This window comes from Rhinopithecus bieti, unplaced genomic scaffold (assembly GCF_001698545.2).
Source record: "Rhinopithecus bieti isolate Rb0 unplaced genomic scaffold, ASM169854v2 scaffold_22, whole genome shotgun sequence".
In the NCBI taxonomy this organism is placed as follows: Eukaryota; Metazoa; Chordata; class Mammalia; order Primates; family Cercopithecidae; genus Rhinopithecus; species Rhinopithecus bieti.
This window is the reverse complement of record NW_016803136.1, coordinates 1,240,691-1,257,733: the sequence shown is the minus strand read 5'-3', so window position 1 is coordinate 1,257,733 and position 17,043 is coordinate 1,240,691. Positions and strand designations below refer to the sequence as shown.

The window sequence follows — 17,043 nt, the reverse complement described above, 5'->3', positions numbered from 1 at the left end:
CTACTAAAATACAAAAAATTGCCTGGGTGTGGTGGCGGGCGCCTGTAGTCCCAGTTACTTGGGAGGCTGAGGCAGGAGAATCACTTGAACCCAGAATGGGGAGGTTGCAGTGAGCAGAGATCGTGCCACTGCACTCCAGCCTGGGCAACAGTGCAAGAGTCCGTCTCAAAAAAAAAAAAAAAAGGCCTGGTGCAGTGGCTCACACCTGTAATTCCAGCACTTTGGGAGGCCGAGGCGGGCGGATCACGAGGTCAGGAGATTGAGACCATCCTGGCAAACACGGTGAAACCCCGTCTCTACTAAAATACAAAAAAAATTAGCCGGTCGAGGTGGCGGGCGCCTGTAATCCCAGCTGCTCAGAAGGCTAAGGCAGGAGAATGGCGTGAACCCGGGAGGTGGAGCTTGCAGTGTGCCGAGATTGTGCCACTGCACTCCAGCCTGGGTGACAGAGCGAGACTCTGTCTTAAAGAAAAAAAAAAAGGTTGCAGTGAACTGCGATTGTGCCACTGCACGCCAGCCTGGACAGCAGAGTGAGGCCCTATCACACACCAGGCTCACACCTGTCCTCTCAGCACTTTTGGAGGCTGAGGCCGTCAGATCACTTGAGGTCAGGAGTTTGAGACCAGCCTGGCCAATGTGGTGGAACTGTGTCTCAACTGAAATTACAAAAATTAGCCAGGCGTGGTGGCACACACCTGTAATCCCAGCTACTTGGGGGGCTGAGGCAGGAGAATTGCTTGAACCCAGAAGATGGAAGTTGCAGTGAGCAGACATCCAGCCACTGCACTCCAACCTGGATGACAGAGCAAGACTCCATCTTCAAAAAAAAAGAGACCTTTTCACACACAAAAAAGAAAAATCCCAACAATAAGCAAATAATTAAAATTAATAATAGGCTGGATGCAGTGGGTCACATCTGTAATCTCAATACTTTGGGAGGCCAAGGTGGGCAGATCACTTGATCCCAGGAGTTCAAGACCAGCCTGGGCAACATAGCAAAACCCCATCTCTACTAAAAATACAAAAACTAGCCAGGTGTGGTGGTGTGTGCCTATAGTCCCAGTTGCTCAGGAGGCTGAGGTGGGAGGATCGCTAGAGCCTGGGAAGTGGAGGCTGCAGTGAGCCGAGATTGTGCTCAGGAGATCAAGACCTATCTGGGCCACATGGCAAAACCCCATTATTTAAAAAAATAGGCCAGGCGTGGTGGCTTACGCCTGTAATCCCAACACTTGGGGAGACAGAGGCAGGTAGATCTCTGGAGCTCAGGAGTTCAAGACCAGCCTGGGCAACATGGTAAAAACCCTGTGTCTACAAAAATGCAAAAATTAACTAGGTGTGGTAATGCATACCTGTAGTCCCAGCGACTCCGGAGGCTGAGGTGAAAGAATGGCTTGAGCCCAGGAAGTGGAGATTTCGGTGAGCCAAGATCATGCCACTGCACTCCAGCCTGGGCGACAGAGCCAGACCCTATCTCAGAAGACAAAAACAAAACCGCAGCCTGGGCAGTAAAACAAGCCACTGTCTCTATTAAAAAATTTGAAAATCAGCTGAGTGAAGGGCCGGGCACAGTGGCTCACGCCTTTGGGAGGCCTAGGTGGATGGATCACGAGGTCAGAAGTTGCAGACCAGCCTGGCCAAGATGGCGAAACCCCGTCTCTACTAAAAATACAAAATACAAAAATTAGCCAGGTGTGGTGGTGTGGGCCTGTAGTCCCAGCTACTTGGGAGGCTGAGGCAGGAGAGTTGCTTGAACCCGGGAGGCAGAAGTTGCAGTGAGCCAAGATTGTGCCACTGCACTCCAGCCTGGGTGACAGAGTGTGACTCTGTCTCAAAAAAAAAAAAAAAAAAAATCATCTGGGTGCAATGCCATCTGCACCTTTAGTTCCAGCTACTTAGAAGGCTGAGGTGGGAGAATATCTTGAGCCCAGGAGTTTAAGATTGCGGTGAGCTATGATCACACCACTGCACTCCAGCTTGTACAACAGAGGTAGACCCTGTCTCTAAAAAGAAATAACAAAAGCACATACTCAGGAGACTTAAGGTGAGAGGATCGCTGGGCCCAGGAGTTTGAGACCAGCCTGGGCCACATAGGGAGACTCCTGTCTTAAAAAACAAAGCCCAGGCCAGGCATGGTGGCTCACACTTGTAATGCTAGCACTTTGGGAGGCCAAGGCAGATGGATCATTTGAGCTCAGGAATTCGAGACTGGCTTGGGCAACATGGCGAAATCCCCTCTGCAAAAAATGAGTTGGGCGTGGTGATGTGTGCTTATAGTCCCAGCTGCTCCGGAGGCTGAGGTAAGAGGATGGCTTCAGCCGAGGAGGTAGAGGTTGTAGTGAGCTAAGATCACGCCACTGCACTCCTGCCTGGGTGACAGAGCAAGACCACCCGGTCGCAAGACAACCGCAAAGCCAAAAACTCAAAAAACTCATTTTGATTTTTTTTTGAGACAAAGTCTTGCTCTGTTGCCCAGGCCGGAATGCAGTGGCATGATCATGATTCACTGTAGCCTTGACCTGGTCTCAGGCGATTCTCTCACCTCAGCTTCTTGAGTAGCTGAGACTAACAGGCATGCACCACGTTGCCTGGCTAATGTTTTCTTGTTTTTTTAAGAGATGGGATCTCACTTTATTGCCCAGGCTGGTCTTGAACTACTTGCCTCAAGCAGTCCTCCTGCCTTGGCCTCCCAAAGTGCTGGGATTACAGACGGAAACCACTGTGCCCAGTCATTTTTTTTTCACACTTAGTTTTTCTTTTTTTAAGAGTCAATGTCTTGCTCTGTCATCCAGGCTGGAGTGCTTTGGCGCGATCATGGCTCACTGTACCCACAAACTCCTGGGCTCAAGAGATCTGTAACCTTAGCTTCCCGAGTAGCTGCAACTGCAGGTGTGCACCACTAGGCCCGGCTAATTTTTTTTTTTTTTTTTTTTTTTTTTTGGACACTGAGTCTCGCTCTGTTGCCCAGACTGGAGTGCAGTGGCACGATCTCGGCTCACTGCAAGCTCCGCCTCCTGGGTTCACGCCATTCTCCTGCTTCAGCCTCCTGTGTAGCTGGGACTACAGGCGCCCACCACCACGCCTGGCTCATTTTTTGTGTTTTTAGTAGAGATGGGGTTTCACCGTGTTAGCCAGGATGGCCTCTATCTCCAGACCTCGTGATCCGCCCGCCTTGGCCTCCCAGAGTGCTGGGATTATAGGCGTGAGCCACTGTGCTCGGCCAGCCCAGCTAATTTTTAATAATTTTTGTAGTGATGAAGTCTTGGCTGTGTTGAAAGTCTTCGCTGTGTGAAGTCTTCGCTGGTCTGAAAATCCTGGATTCAAGCGATCCTCCCACCTCAGCCTCCTAAAGTTCTCGGATTAAGGTGTGAGGCACCAGGTCCAACAAAATTCATTTTCTTTTATTTTTGTTTGACACAGAGTCTTGCTTCATTGTCCAGGCTGGAATGCATTGGCATGATGATGGCTCACTGTAGCCTTGACCTCCCGGGCTCAAGCCATCCTCCTACCTGAGTGTCCCGAGTAGCTGGGACTATGGAAGTGTGCCACCATGCCCAGCTAATTTTTAAAATTTTTTGCAGTGACAGCCATGTTGCCAGGCTGGTCTTGAACTCCTGAGCTCCGGGGATCCACCTGTCTCAGCTTCCCTAAGTGCTTGAGCCTGGGAGGTCAAGGCTGCAGTGAGCTGTGATCGTGCCACTGCACTCCAGCTTGAGCGGCACAGCGAGACTCTGTCTCAACAACAACAAAAACCACAACAGTAAAGAGACAGTTTTTCTTATTCGGAGTTACACATTTTAGATGTGGAGGGGGAAAATGTATGAGCTCAGTGTAGACACTAAGCTCTCTCCACCCTCTGGAACATCAGCAGGGACCCATGGAAAGTGAGAGCTTGCTACATTTCCTGAGATTGAAAAATCGATGCAGGCCGGGCACGGTGGCTCACGCCTGTAGTCTCAGCACTTTGGGGGATGGATTACCTGAGATCAGGAGTTTGAGACCAGCCTGGCCAACATGGTGAAACCCCATCTCTACTAAAAATACAAAAAATAAAAAAAGGCCAGGCGTGGTGATGGGAGTCTGGAATCCCAGCTGTTCGGGAGGCTGAGACAGGAGCTTCGCTTGAACCTGGGAGGCGGAGGTTGCAGTGAGCCGAGATCGTGCCCCTGCACTCCAGCCTGGGCAACAGAGTGAGACTTGGTCTCAGAAAAAGATGCAACAGAACCTTGAGGCGTACACTGCTCTGTAAATAGGGTAGCGACAGAACGTGTTTGGAGAACGCACTGACAGCCCCTCTGTCTTTGATTCAAGTACAAGAGCACGTCCTGACCAGCCTCGTCTCTTGGCCTTCTGATCCTTCCCTGGGGCCCTAGTGATGGGCATCTTTCTCCCAGGGGATAGTTCAGCTTCCAAATGTGATGTCGGTATGCTGTGAAGAGAAGGGGTTATTTTTTCTAGAGTTTTTTTTTCTGGTTAAATCTTGACTAAATGTATATGGGGTGTGAAATCTCCATTTGGGCCAGGCACAGTGGTGGCCTCCTGTAGCCCCAGCTACTCAGGAGTTTGTGGTGAGAGGATCACTTGAACCCTGGAGGTCAAGACCAGCCTGGGTAACACAGTGAGATCCCAACTCTAAAAAAATAAAAATAAAATCTGTATTTCATTTCCGGTATAGTACATCATTAAATAACAGCCTGCTCTGTTTCTTCCAGGGGTGAGCCCCTCCAGACTCCGAATAGGAGATCAAGAGTTTGATTCATTGCCTGCTTTACTGGAATTCTACAAAATACACTATTTGGACACTACAACGTTGATAGAACCGGTCTCCAGATCCAGGCAGGGTAGTGGAGTGATTCTCAGGCAGGAGGAGGCGGAGTATGTGCGAGCCCTCTTTGACTTTAATGGGAATGATGAGGAAGATCTTCCCTTTAAGAAAGGAGACATCTTGAGAATCCGGGACAAGCCTGAAGAGCAGTGGTGGAATGCGGAGGACAGCGAAGGCAAGAGAGGGATGATTCCAGTCCCTTACGTCGAGAAGTATAGACCTGCCTCCGCCTCAGTATCGGCTCTGATTGGAGGTAACCAGGAGGGTTCCCACCCACAGCCACTGGGTGGGCCGGAGCCTGGGCCCTATGCCCAACCCAGCGTCAACACTCCGCTCCCTAACCTCCAGAATGGGCCCATATATGCCAGGGTTATCCAGAAGCGAGTCCCCAATGCCTACGACAAGACAGCCTTGGCTTTGGAGGTACATAACGTGCACAATGTAGAAAGAAGAGATCTGCTGCAGGGTCTCCTCTCGGTCCTCTTAGAGCTTTGTAGCAGTGCTGACTACAGCAGCATTGGGATGTTGTAGATGGCAAAGCTGCTAAGCACTGATTTTGGCATTTAATGTTGGGTTTTCTCTTTTTCATAGAAAACCTATTTGGGAATGAGTAAGCTTAAAACTGTATAACTGAATGTTCTTAATTGATCTACTAAACACACTCGGACTGCTTTAATAACACCACCTGAATTCACAGGAATTCACCTCAAATGTTTTTCCTCATCCACATCCTCATCTGTTTCTTGCTTTCTGTTTGTCGTTGTCTAAAAGAAGGTGGGTTCAGATGGATTTGAGCGTAATAAGTGGTCTCTATCAAAGCACTTACATGGAGTTTTCCCGCAGAAACTTGTTTTTGCTTCAGGGGACATGGAGTTCCTTACCACTAATTGTGTTCATTGAGTAAGAATCCAGGAGGAAGCAGGCATGGTAGAGGTGTGAAGAGATTCACACCCAAAAGTCCTCATTCTGAGGAATGCCAGGTGCACGGGTCTTTCTAAATCATGTAAGAAGCCAGTTCTTCCTCAGGAATTAATTTTTGCCTTAACTGGTGAAATACCTTCAGTAGCCCACTTCCTTCTGGCCAGCCATTACATGGTGTTAATTCCTTTATTCCTCTCAGTCACACCTTTGTCTCCTTCCTTTCTTCTTCCTTCCTTCGTCTCTCCATTCCTTTCTTTTCAGAAGAGCTGATGGTTCAGTGTAAAAGCTAGTGCAGACTGGGCACAGTGGCTCACACTTGTAATCCTAGTGCTCTGGGAGGCTGAGGCAGGAGGACCACTTGAGACCAGGTGTTTAAGACCAGTCTGGGAAACGTAGTGAGACCTCAGCTTTTTAAACAAAAAGTGAAATAAAAAAAAAGGGGGGGGAAGAAAAAACCTGCCAGGCATGGTGGCATGCACCTGCAGTCCTGGCTTGAATGAGAAATGGAATGTGTGTTGTCAGGGTTATCACTGCCTCTTGTTCTCATTCCTTGTTTGGAGGAAAATAGATTTCTACCCTCAGGTCTTCCTGTGAGATGAGATGATGGTAACATCCAGCATGGTGCTGTGTGTATGATGGATCTGACTCTTTTATTTTCTTGTTTTTTTCCTCTCTCTTTTTTTTTTTTTATTTTTGTCTGGCCTTACTGAGTCACTAGGTGTAACTCTTGATATTTATTCCAGACTTTGTTAGCACTGGGTTGAAGTAAGTATGAAAACATGGAACAAACACCGGGCGTGTTGGCTCATACCTGTAATCCCAGCACCTTATGAGGCCGATGTGGACAGATCAGTTGAGCTCAGGAGTTGGAGACCGGCCTAGACAGCATGGCAAAATGCCATCTCTACAAAAAATTAGCCAGGCATGGTGGCACATGCCTGTGGTCCCAGCTACTCGGGAGGCTGAGGAGAGAGGATCACCCGAGCCTGAAAGGTCGTGGCTACAGTGAGCTGAGATCATGACACTGCCCTCTAGCCTGGGCGACAGTGAGACTCTGTCTCAAAAAAAGAAAAACCATGGAACAAGCCAGCTGACCCAGGAGAAACCAGTTATCACATGAATTCTGCTTCTATTTGCATTTCCTTTCTCAAAGAGATTTAATCATGCCTGCCTTAGAGGCTTTACTGCTCAAAAAAATGGTTGAGCTTTTCTACCTGCTGTGAAACACAAATCTTATAAATAAAGATTTGAGTAGAAAACTGGTTTATGATTTTAGTAAGTTTTCTTTTGATTTGGGTATTGGGTTTTTTTGGACTCTTTTTTTTTTTTTTTTTTTTAAGTTCTCTTTGAGACGAAATCTCACTCCATCGCCTGGGCTGGAGTGCAGTGGCATGATCTCAGCTCAGTGCAACCTCCGCCTCCCAGGTTCAAGCGATTCCCCTGCCTCAGTCTCCTGAGTAGCTGGGATTACAGGCACACACCACCATGCCCAGCTAATTTTTGTAGTTTTAGTAGAGACAGGATTTCACCATGTTGGCCAGGCTGTTCTCGAACTCCTGACCTCAGGTGATTCAACCGCCTTGGCTTCCCATAGTGCTGGGATTACAGGTGTGAGCTGTTATGCCTGGCCAATTTTTAGAAATGTCTGTTGAGCTAAAACGTATGTACTGTGTGTGGTCACTGTTTATCAAGGGGATGGGGAGCTTAGCTTCAGGCATGATCAGTTGAGCTAGAGATCTTTTGTGACTCACACCAGAGTCAGGGTAAGGCCTGTCTCCCTTTTCCACCTATGCCAGTTTCAGTCCGTCACTGATGCAGGTGAATCGTTGAGGCTGAATTATCCTCATTTGTTTCCATCAATTTGAAAGACTGTTGATGGGCCCTAGATATACTACCTGTTACTTAGATCAGGGGTCTGTAAACCTTTTCTGTGAAGGTTTTTGAGGGCCTTAAATTCTGTGTCCCAACTCTGCCACTGTAGCAAGAAAGAAATCATAGATAAAACAACAGATGAGCTTGCTATGTTCCAATAAAGCTACAAAAACAACAGGCGGATGTTTGGCCAGGTGCTGTGACTTACGCCTGTAATTCCAGCACTTTCAGAGGCTGAGGTGGGAGGCTTGCTTGAGTCCAGGTGTTTGTAATCAGTCTGGGCAACATGGTGAGACCCAGTCTCTACAAAAAAATTTTTTTTAAATTAGGTGATCTAAAAACAAAAACAAAACATACATGCCGGGCGCAGTGGCTCACACCTGTAATGCTACCACTTTGGGAGGCCGAGGCGGGTGGATCACCTGAGATCTGGAGTTTAAGACCAGCCTGACTGATATGGTGAAACCCTGTCTCTACTAAATATACAAAAATTAGCGGGGCATGGTGGTGGGCGCCTGTAATCCCAGCTACTCGGGAGGCTGAGACAGGAGAATCACTTGAGCCCGGGAGGCAGAGGTTGCAGTGAGCCGAGATTGTGCCACTGCACTTCAGCCTGGGCAACAAGAGCGAAACTCCATCTCAAAAAAAAAAAAAAAAAAATTAGCCAGGCATGGTGGTGTGCAACTGTGGTCTCAGCTGCTTGGGAGGCTGAGGTAGGAAAATTGCTTGAGCCCAGGAGGTTGGAAGACAAGGCCCCTGTGCTGCCTCTCTGTACTTGCTTTTCCATGGTTTTGTGTGTATGAATTTGTGTGTGTGTCCTGCCCTGAGCTCACTGAAAGCAAGTCTGGATCAAAGGAATGTTTGCAGTCATTGATGTGCTTCTGGTTGGTAGTAGGGACCTAGAAAAGCAGTCACCTGGGTTTGTACCAGCAAAGAAAATCAAAGTTCTGTGATGTCCCCTGTATAGTGAATTCCAAAAATGAATACCATTTGGGTTCTGATTTTATTCTTATCTGGAACTCACTGATCAGCTGGGTAATCTTTTGTTCCTGGACTAATTCTAGATCTGACTGCACCAGGATCACGATTAGCCTTGAAAACTACATAGAATTAGGAAATAACCAGTGTTCATTATGTTCCTTGGGAGCAAAGAAACTGGAGTAACCACGTTGAGTCTTCTTTACCAATGACTCCATGATACAGCTGGACTTGCTTCCTCAAAAAGGAAAGACAGAAGGATGCTTGTTATATTTTAGTCAACTTTTCTAGGTGTTTTGTGGATTGTGATTCTTTAGGATATAGCCTTAAGTCCACCATTCTACTTGATAGCAAAATCTATGTTTAAATACCTCAATGTTACATTCTTTGTTCTTGCTTTTCTTTTCTTTTTTCTTTTTTTTTTTTTTGAGACGGAGTCTCGCTCTGTCGCCCAGGCTGGGGTGCAATGGCGGCGATCTCAGCTCACTGCAAGCTCTGCCTCCCGGGTTCATGCCATTCTCCTGCCTCAGCCTCCCGAGTAACTGGGACTACAGACGCCCGCCACCACGCCCGGCTAATTTTTTTTGTATTTTTAGTAGAGACAGGGTTTCACTGTGTTAGCCAGAATGGTCTCGATCTCCTGACCTCGTGGTCCAACACCTGCCTTGGCCTCTCAAAGTGCTGGGATTACAGGCGTGAGCCACCGTGCCCGGCCTTCTTTCAGACTTCTAAGGGATAAGTGAGTAGAGATTTGTATGAGGCAAGATGTTATTGGGAAAAGGAATTATGTGTAAATTAGACCTTTGGACCATATCAGAACTATTTTTAATGTATAGATTCTCTTTTTTTGTTTTTTTTTGAGACGGAGTCTCACTCTGTCGCCCAGGCTGGAGTACAGTTGCACAATCTCAGCTCACTGCAACCGTCTCCCGGGTTCACGCCATTCTCCTGCCTCAGCCTCCCAAGTAGCTGGGATTACAGGAGACCGCTACCACGCCTGGCTAATTTTTTGTATTTTTAGTAGAGACAGGGTTTTACCGTGTTAGCCAGGATGGTATCGATCTCCTGACCTCGTGATCCGCCCACCTTGGCCTCCCAAAGTGTTGGGATTACAGGCATGAGCCACCGCGCCCGGCCCCATTTTTTTTTTTAGATGGAGGCTCCCTCTTGTCACCCTGGCTGGAGTGCAGTGGCGCAATCTCGGCTCACTGCAACCTCCGCCTCCCAGGTTCAAACAATTCTCCTGCCTCAGCCTCCCGAGTAGCTGGGATTACAGGTGCCTGCCACTGCGTCCGTCTAATTTTTTTGTATTTTTAGTAGAGATGGGGTTTCATCATGTTGGCCAGGCTGGTCTCCAACTCCTAACCTCGGGTGAGCGGCACACATCAGTCTTCCAAAGTGCTGGGATTACAGGTGTGAGCCACCGTGCCTGGCCCGATTTTCTTGGTTCTACCCTACAGAGGAAAACCACGTCAAAATCCAATTTTTTTTTTTTTACACCAGATATGGTGGCATGTGCCTGTAGTCCCAGCTACTTGGGAGACTGAGGGGAGAGGAACCCTTGAGCCCAGAGTTTTTTTTTTTCTTTTTGGGACAGTGTATTGCTCTGTCACCCAGTCTGGAGAGCAGTGGCACAATTTTGGCTCACTGCAAACTCCGTCTCCTGGATCTTTGTGCCTCAGGCTCCTGAGGACCTGGGATTATAGGTACCCACCACCATGGTCAGCTAATTTTTGTATTTTTAGTGGCGACCAGGTTTCACCATGCTGGATAGGCTGGTCTGCAACTCCTGACCTCAAGTTATTCGCCCAACTCGGCCTCCCAAAGTACTGGGATTACAGGCATGAGCTACCTTGCCCAGCTGAGCCCAGGAGTTTGAGGCTTTGCCCAGCAACGCAGTGAAACTCTGTCTCTCTTTAAAAAAAAAAAAGGGCAGACGCAGTGGCTCACCTATAATCCCAGTGCTTTGGGAGGCCAAGCAGGAGGAGGATTGCTTGAAGCCAAGAGTTCAAGATCAGCTTAGGCTCCAAAGCAAGACCCCATTTCTACAAAATTAAAAGTACAAAATTAGCCAGGTACAGTGGCATGTGCCTGTAGTCCCAGCTACTTGGGAGGCTGAGATAGGGGATCACAAGCCCAGGAGTTTGGGGCTACAGTGAGCTGCAACTGGGCACCCTAGCTTAGAGCGAAGCCTGATCTCAAAAAAAAAAAAAAAAAACAACCAAAAAGAAAAATCTTTTCTTTACAGTTGATTAGGTTCTTGGCAGAGAGGTTCAAATATAGGGGGGATGAGATAATGGATATGCCATAACTGAAATGAATCTTTTTTTGTTTTGTTTTTTTGTTTTTTTTTTTTTTTTGAGAAAGAGTTTGGCACTTGTTGCCCCGGCTGGAGCGTAAAGGCACAATCGCAGCTCACTGCAGCCTCCACCTCTGGGTTCAAGTGATTCTCCTGCCTCAGCCTTCTGAGTAGCTGGGCTTATGGGCGTGTGCCCCCACGCCTGGCTAATTTTGTATTTTTCACAGAGATGGGATTTCAGAATGTTGGTCATGCTGGTCTTGAATTTCTGACCTCAGGAGTTCACCCACCTCGACCTCCCAAAGTGCTGGGATTACAGGTGTGAACCACTGCACCTGGCCTGATTCTGATTTTTAAATGGATAAAGAAGAAAATTTGTAAGCAATCAATTGGGCTAATTAACCTGACCAAAATGGCCTTGAAGTAAAAATAGCTCAAGGAAGACCTTATTAAAATTAAATAACCCTTTGTGCTTTTTGGGGCCTTTCTCCTGAAATGTTGAAAGCACACGAAAATTCTCCCGAGGTCCCAAAGGCACTATGACGATATTTAGAGACCAGGGCTTCCTGTGGCGCCACATGCTGCCTTAGGTCTTTTTTTTTCCCCCGGAGTCTCGCTCTGTTGCCCAGGCTGGAGTGCGGTGGCGCGATCCCAGCTCACTGTAAGCTCCGCCTCCTGGGTTCCTGCCTTTCTCCTGCCTCAGCCTCCCAAGCAGCTGGGACTACAGGCGCCTGCCACCGCGCCCGGCTAATTTTTTGTATTTTTAGTAGAAACGGGGTTTCACCGTGTTAGCCAGGATGGTCTCGATCTCCTGACCTCGTGATCTGCCCACCTCGGCCTCCCAAAGTGCTGGGATTACAGGCGTGAGCCACCACGCGCGGCCTGCCTTAGGTCTTTAACAGTTTGGAGGAAGGGGTGGCTGCGGACTCTGGCTGGAGGAGGGCAGAGGAAGAATGCTGGAGGGAGTTGGGTATTCTAAGAACCACCATGGTGAAACCCCATCTCTACTAAAAATGCAAAAACTAGCTGGGCGTGGTGAGGCGCCTGTAGTCCCAGCTGCTCGACAGGCTAAGGCAGGAGAATCACATGAATCTTGGAGACGGAGCCAACATAGTGCCACTGTACTCCATCCTGGGCCACAGGAACAAAAACTCCGTTACAAAAAAAAATTCTGAAAGAAAAGATCTGGGGCCGGGCGCAGTGGCTCACACCTGTAATCCCAGCACTTTGGGAGGCCGAGGCAGGTAGATCACGAGGTCAGGAGATCACGACCATCCTACGGTGAAACCCCGTCTCTACTAAAAATACAAAAAATTAGCCGGGCGTGGTGGCGGCGCCTGTAGTTCCAGCTACTCGGGAGACTGAGGCAGGAGAATGGCGTGAACCTGGGAGGCGGAGCTTGCAGTGAGCCGAGATCGCACCACTGCACTCCAGTCTGGGCAACAGAGCGAGACTAGGTCTCAAAAAAAAAAAAAAATAAGAGAAAAGAAAAGATCTGAAGGCACATCAGCAGGCTTTGCCCCATGTTTTGAGAAATTGGTATCGTTCTGTGTTAACAGCAAGGGGTGGGACTGGTCCACTTTTGAACCTACCCTTCACTTCTTAGAGCTCTGTGGGATGTGATTAGAGACCACACTTTGAATGCTTAAGAATAAATACAATATAGGCTGGGCGTGATGGCTCACACCTGTAATCCTAGCACTTTGGGAGGCCGAGGTGGGTGGATTACGAGGTCAGGAGTTCGAGACCAGTCTACTCGGCATGGTGAAACCCTGTCTCTACTAAAAATGCGAAAAAAAAAAAATTAGCTGGGCGTGATGGCGCGCACTTGTCCTATCAGCTACTTGGGAGGCTGAGGCAGGAGAATTGCTTGAACCCGGCAGGTGAAGGTTGCAGTGAGCCAGGATTGCGCCACTGCACTCCAGCCTGGGTGACTGAGTGAGACTCTGTCTCAGAAAAAGAATAAAGACAATATAACATTGAGGTATGTATGTATGTATGTATGTATGTATGTATGTATTTTGAGATGGAGTTTCACTCTTGTTGCCCAGGCTGGAGTGCAATGGCACGATCTCGGCTCACCACAGCCTCCGCCTCCCGGGTTCAAGCAATCCTCCTGCCTCAGCCTTGCGTGTAGCTGGGATTAGAGGCATTTGCCACCACGCCTGGCTAATGTTGTATTTGTAGTAGAGACGGGGTTTCTCCATGTTGGTCAGGCTGGTCTCGAACTCCCGACCTCAGGTGATCTGCCCACCTTGGCCTCTAAAAGTGCTGGGATTACAGGCATGAGCCACCGTGCCCAGCCAACACTAAGGTATTTAAACAGATTTTGCTCTCAAATAGAATGGCGTACTTAAGGCTATATCCTAAAGAGCCACCTTCCGCAAAATCTCAGGGATCCAGTTTGATGAGTTTACATCCACGTGCACCTGTGTGACAGCCATCCAGGCGAAAGAACATTTCCAGTGCTCCAAATGCTCCCTCATGGCCTTGTGTTTTCTTTTTTTCTTTTCTTTTTGAGACGGAGTCTTACTCTGTCACCCAAGCTGGAATGCAATGGCATGATCTTGGCTCACTGCAACCTCTGCCTCCTGGGTTCCAGCGATTCTCCTGCCTCAGCCTCCCTAGTAGCTGGGATTACAGGCATGAGCCATCATGCCTGGCCAATTTTTGTATTTTTAGTAGAGATAGAGTTTCACCATGTTGGCCAGGCTGGTCTCGAACTTCTGTCCTCAAGTGATGCGCCTACCTTGGCCTCCGAAAGTGTTGGGACTACAGGTATAAGCCACCGTGCCTGGCCTCCTGTGTTTGTTTCCAGTATGAGTAAAATAACGGATTCAGATACAGCAGATATTGGGGATGTTAGTGGAGAAGACGGGCCTTAAGTTACCAGACCATATTCTTTTTTTTTCTTTTGGGACGGAGTCTCGCTCTGTCGCCCGGGCTGGAGTGCAGTGGTGGGATCTCGGCTCACTGCAAGCTCCACTTCCCGGGTTCATGCCATTCTGCTACCTCAGCCTCCCGAGTAGCTGGGACTACAGGTGCCCGCCACCACATCTGGCTAATTTTTTTGTATTTTTAGTAGAGATGGGGTTTCACTGTTAACCAGAATAGTCTCAATCTCCTGACCTCGTGATCTGCCCACCTCAGCCTCTCAAAGTGCTGGGATTACAGGCGTGAGCCACCGCGCCCAGCCAAGATGCTTCTCTTTTTTTTGGAGACAGAATCTTGCTTTTTTCACCAGGGTGGGGTGCAGTGGTGCCCTTGGCTCACTACAGGCTCAAACTCCCAGGCTTAAGTGGTCCTCCTGCCTCAGTCTCCTGAGTAACTGGAAATACAGTTGCACACCATGATGCCTTACTAATTTTTTTTTTTTTTTTTTTTTTTCAAGAGACACAGTCTTGCTATTGTTGCCTAGCCTGGCTGGGCTGGGGCATGTCAGAACCTTTTTTTTTAAAGAGAGTTTTGCTGTGTCGCCCAGGCTGGAATGCAGTGGTACTATCTTGGCTCACTGTGATCTCTGCCTCCCGGGCTCAAGCAGTCCTCCCATGTCAGCCTCTTGAGTAGCTGGGACTACAGGCACACACCACTATGCCTGGCTCATTTATTTACTTATTTTATTGTTTGAGACAGAGTGTAGCTCTGTTGTCCAGGCTGGAGTGCAGTGACACAGTCTCGGCTCACTGCAACCTCCGCTTCCTGGGTTCAAGCTGTTCTCTGCCTCCCAAGGTGTTGGGATTACAGGTGCACGCCACCATGTCTGGCTAATTTTTGTATTTTAGTAGAGATGGGGTTTCACCAATTTGGCCATGCTGGTCTTGAACTCCTGACCTCATGATTCACCCACCTCGACCTCCCAAAGTGCTGGGATTACAGGCGTGAGCCACCACGCCCAGTCAATTTTTTTATTTTTTGTAGAAACGAGGTTTCACTATAGTGCACAGGCTGGTCTTGAACTCCTGAGCTCAAGTGATCCTCCTACCTCGGCCTCCCAAAGTGCTGGGTTTACAGACGTGAGCCACAGCGCCCGGCCCAGATGTGAGAAACTGAATTCTAAAGTTGCTGGCAGACCAGGTGCGGTGAGAGCCCTGGTGGTAGCAGCCTGTGAGGATTGCTATCTGTGTGTAAGGATGGGCGTACCATCATCCCTTCCTCTCCTTCCTTCACACGTGTGCTCAGCCTTCATCTTCACGACACAGGCAGATTTAGCTTGGTTTTTTCTGTTTTTTTCAGAAAGGGTCTTGTTGCCCAGGCTAGAGGGCAGCCTCGACCTCCCAGGAGGCTCAAGTGACCTACCTCATCCTCCCGAGTAACTGGGACCACAGGCGCACACCAGCACGCTTGGCTTTTTAAAATTTTTGTAGAGACAAGGTCTCACTCTTTTGCCAGGGCTGCTCTCAAAATCCTGGACTCAAGCCATCCCCCCACCTCAGCTTCCCACAGTGCTGGGATTACAGGCATGAGCCACCGCACCCAGACCACTGCTATTTTTTCTCAACCTCTGTATCTTATGTGTCTCTCCCCTTCTTTCTGTCCCTCATTTTCTCAGCATCCTATGACCCATACGATGACTTTAGGCCTCTGTAATTTTTAGAGAGTTCTTTAGGAAACAGCAGAGGGGCCAGTAGTCAAGCTGTTCCATCTGTAAGTGAGGTCAGGCTGGGCCTGAAAGAGGCCCTGCGGCTGGACTTGCGTGGGCTTTGGTCAGTAGATGGCCTGCGGACATTTTTAGGGAACCCAGTACAACTCCCAGGAGCATAATTTGAAAGTTCCTGATACTGTATAAAATGCATAAATGGTGCGGGGGCTCAGGCCGGGAGTTAGCTGGGCATGGTGGCATGCACCTGTGGTCCCAGCTACTCTGGAGGCTAAGGTGGGAGGATCCCCTCAGCCGGAGAGTTACAGGCTGCAGTGAGCCATGATGGTGTCACTGCACTCCAGCCTAAGTGACAGAGTGAGACCCTGTCTCAAAAAATAAAAGATAAAAAGCATAAATGGGCTTTGGAGCCGGATAGTTCTGGGCTCAAATTCCCAGCCCCGTCACTAACTGTGCGACCTCTGTGGCACATGTATCATGCCATTTCTCTAAACTGCTGTCTTTCGATTTGTAAAATGAAAGCATTTCCTGTATTGCAGGATTATGAGGATTGGAAAATACCTTATATTTTAATGTAATATAAAGTTATAAAATATAAAATGCCCTCTGCTATATAATAATTCAGTAAATAGGCCGGGCGCGGTGGCTCAAGCCTGTCATCCCAGCACTTTGGGAGGCCGAGACGGGAGGATCATGAGGTCAGGAGATCGAGACCATCCCGGCTAATACGGTGAAACCCCGTCTCTACTAAAAAATACAAAAAAGTAGCCGGGCGACGAGGCGGGCACCTGTAGTCCCAGCTACACGGGAGGCTGAGGCAGGAGAATGGCGTGACCCCGGGAGACGGAGCTTGCAGTGAGCTGCGATCCGGCCACTGCACTCCAGCCTGGGTGGCAGAGCGAGACTCCGTCTCAAAAAAAAAAATAATAATAATAATAATTCAGTAAATAGTAGTTGGTTTAATAAAACTAAATGAACAGAGTATGCTCAGAATTCAAATATTGATACTTAAAGGATGGTCCTAAAACTCTTTAGTCCAGTGGCATCTGAGGCTGTATCTCGCCGCTCAGCATTTTGCCATGGGGTGAATCCATTCATCAGACTGACCTCTGAAGTTTCATAGCAGGATAGAAATATATCATAGATTGTTAAAACTTTATATTTCGGCCAGGTACGGTGGCTCACGCCTGTCATCCCAGCACTTTGGGAGGCCAAGGTGGGCAGATCACGAGGTCAGGAGATCAAGACCATCCAGGCTAACAAGGTGAAACCCATCTTTACTAAAAATATAAAAAAAAAATAGCATCTGAGTGAGGTGGCGGGCGCCTGTAGTCCCAGCTGCTCGGGAGGCTGAGGCAGGAGAATGGTGTGAACCTGGGAGGCGGAGCTTGCAGTGAGCTGAGATCCCGTCACTGCACTCCAGCCTGGGTGACAGAGCGAGACTCTTTTTCAAAAACAAAACAAACAAAAAAAAACTTTATATTTCATTTTGCAGCAAGAGACATTACGTAAATACATGCTGAAATGCAGGGATTTTTTTTTTTTTTTTTTTTT

General features: G+C 48.4%; 1 protein-coding gene across 3 annotated transcripts in view; it reads left to right on the top strand.

Moving 5' to 3' along the window:
* CRK (CRK proto-oncogene, adaptor protein) overlaps positions 1 to 17,043 on the top strand; it is a 33,964-nt gene that overhangs the window by 12,007 nt on the left and 4,914 nt on the right. The window contains exons 2-3 of one of the 3 annotated variants that reach the window (XM_017865449.1): positions 4,710 to 5,075; positions 6,487 to 6,614. In XM_017865449.1, the coding sequence (XP_017720938.1) occupies positions 4,710 to 5,075; positions 6,487 to 6,512 (392 nt within the window). In that variant the 3' untranslated portion in view covers positions 6,513 to 6,614. Of the gene's footprint in view, positions 1 to 4,709; positions 5,246 to 6,486; positions 6,615 to 17,043 lie in introns of those variants that run through there. The other 2 variants (XM_017865535.1, XM_017865393.1) reach the window with 2 other exon arrangements.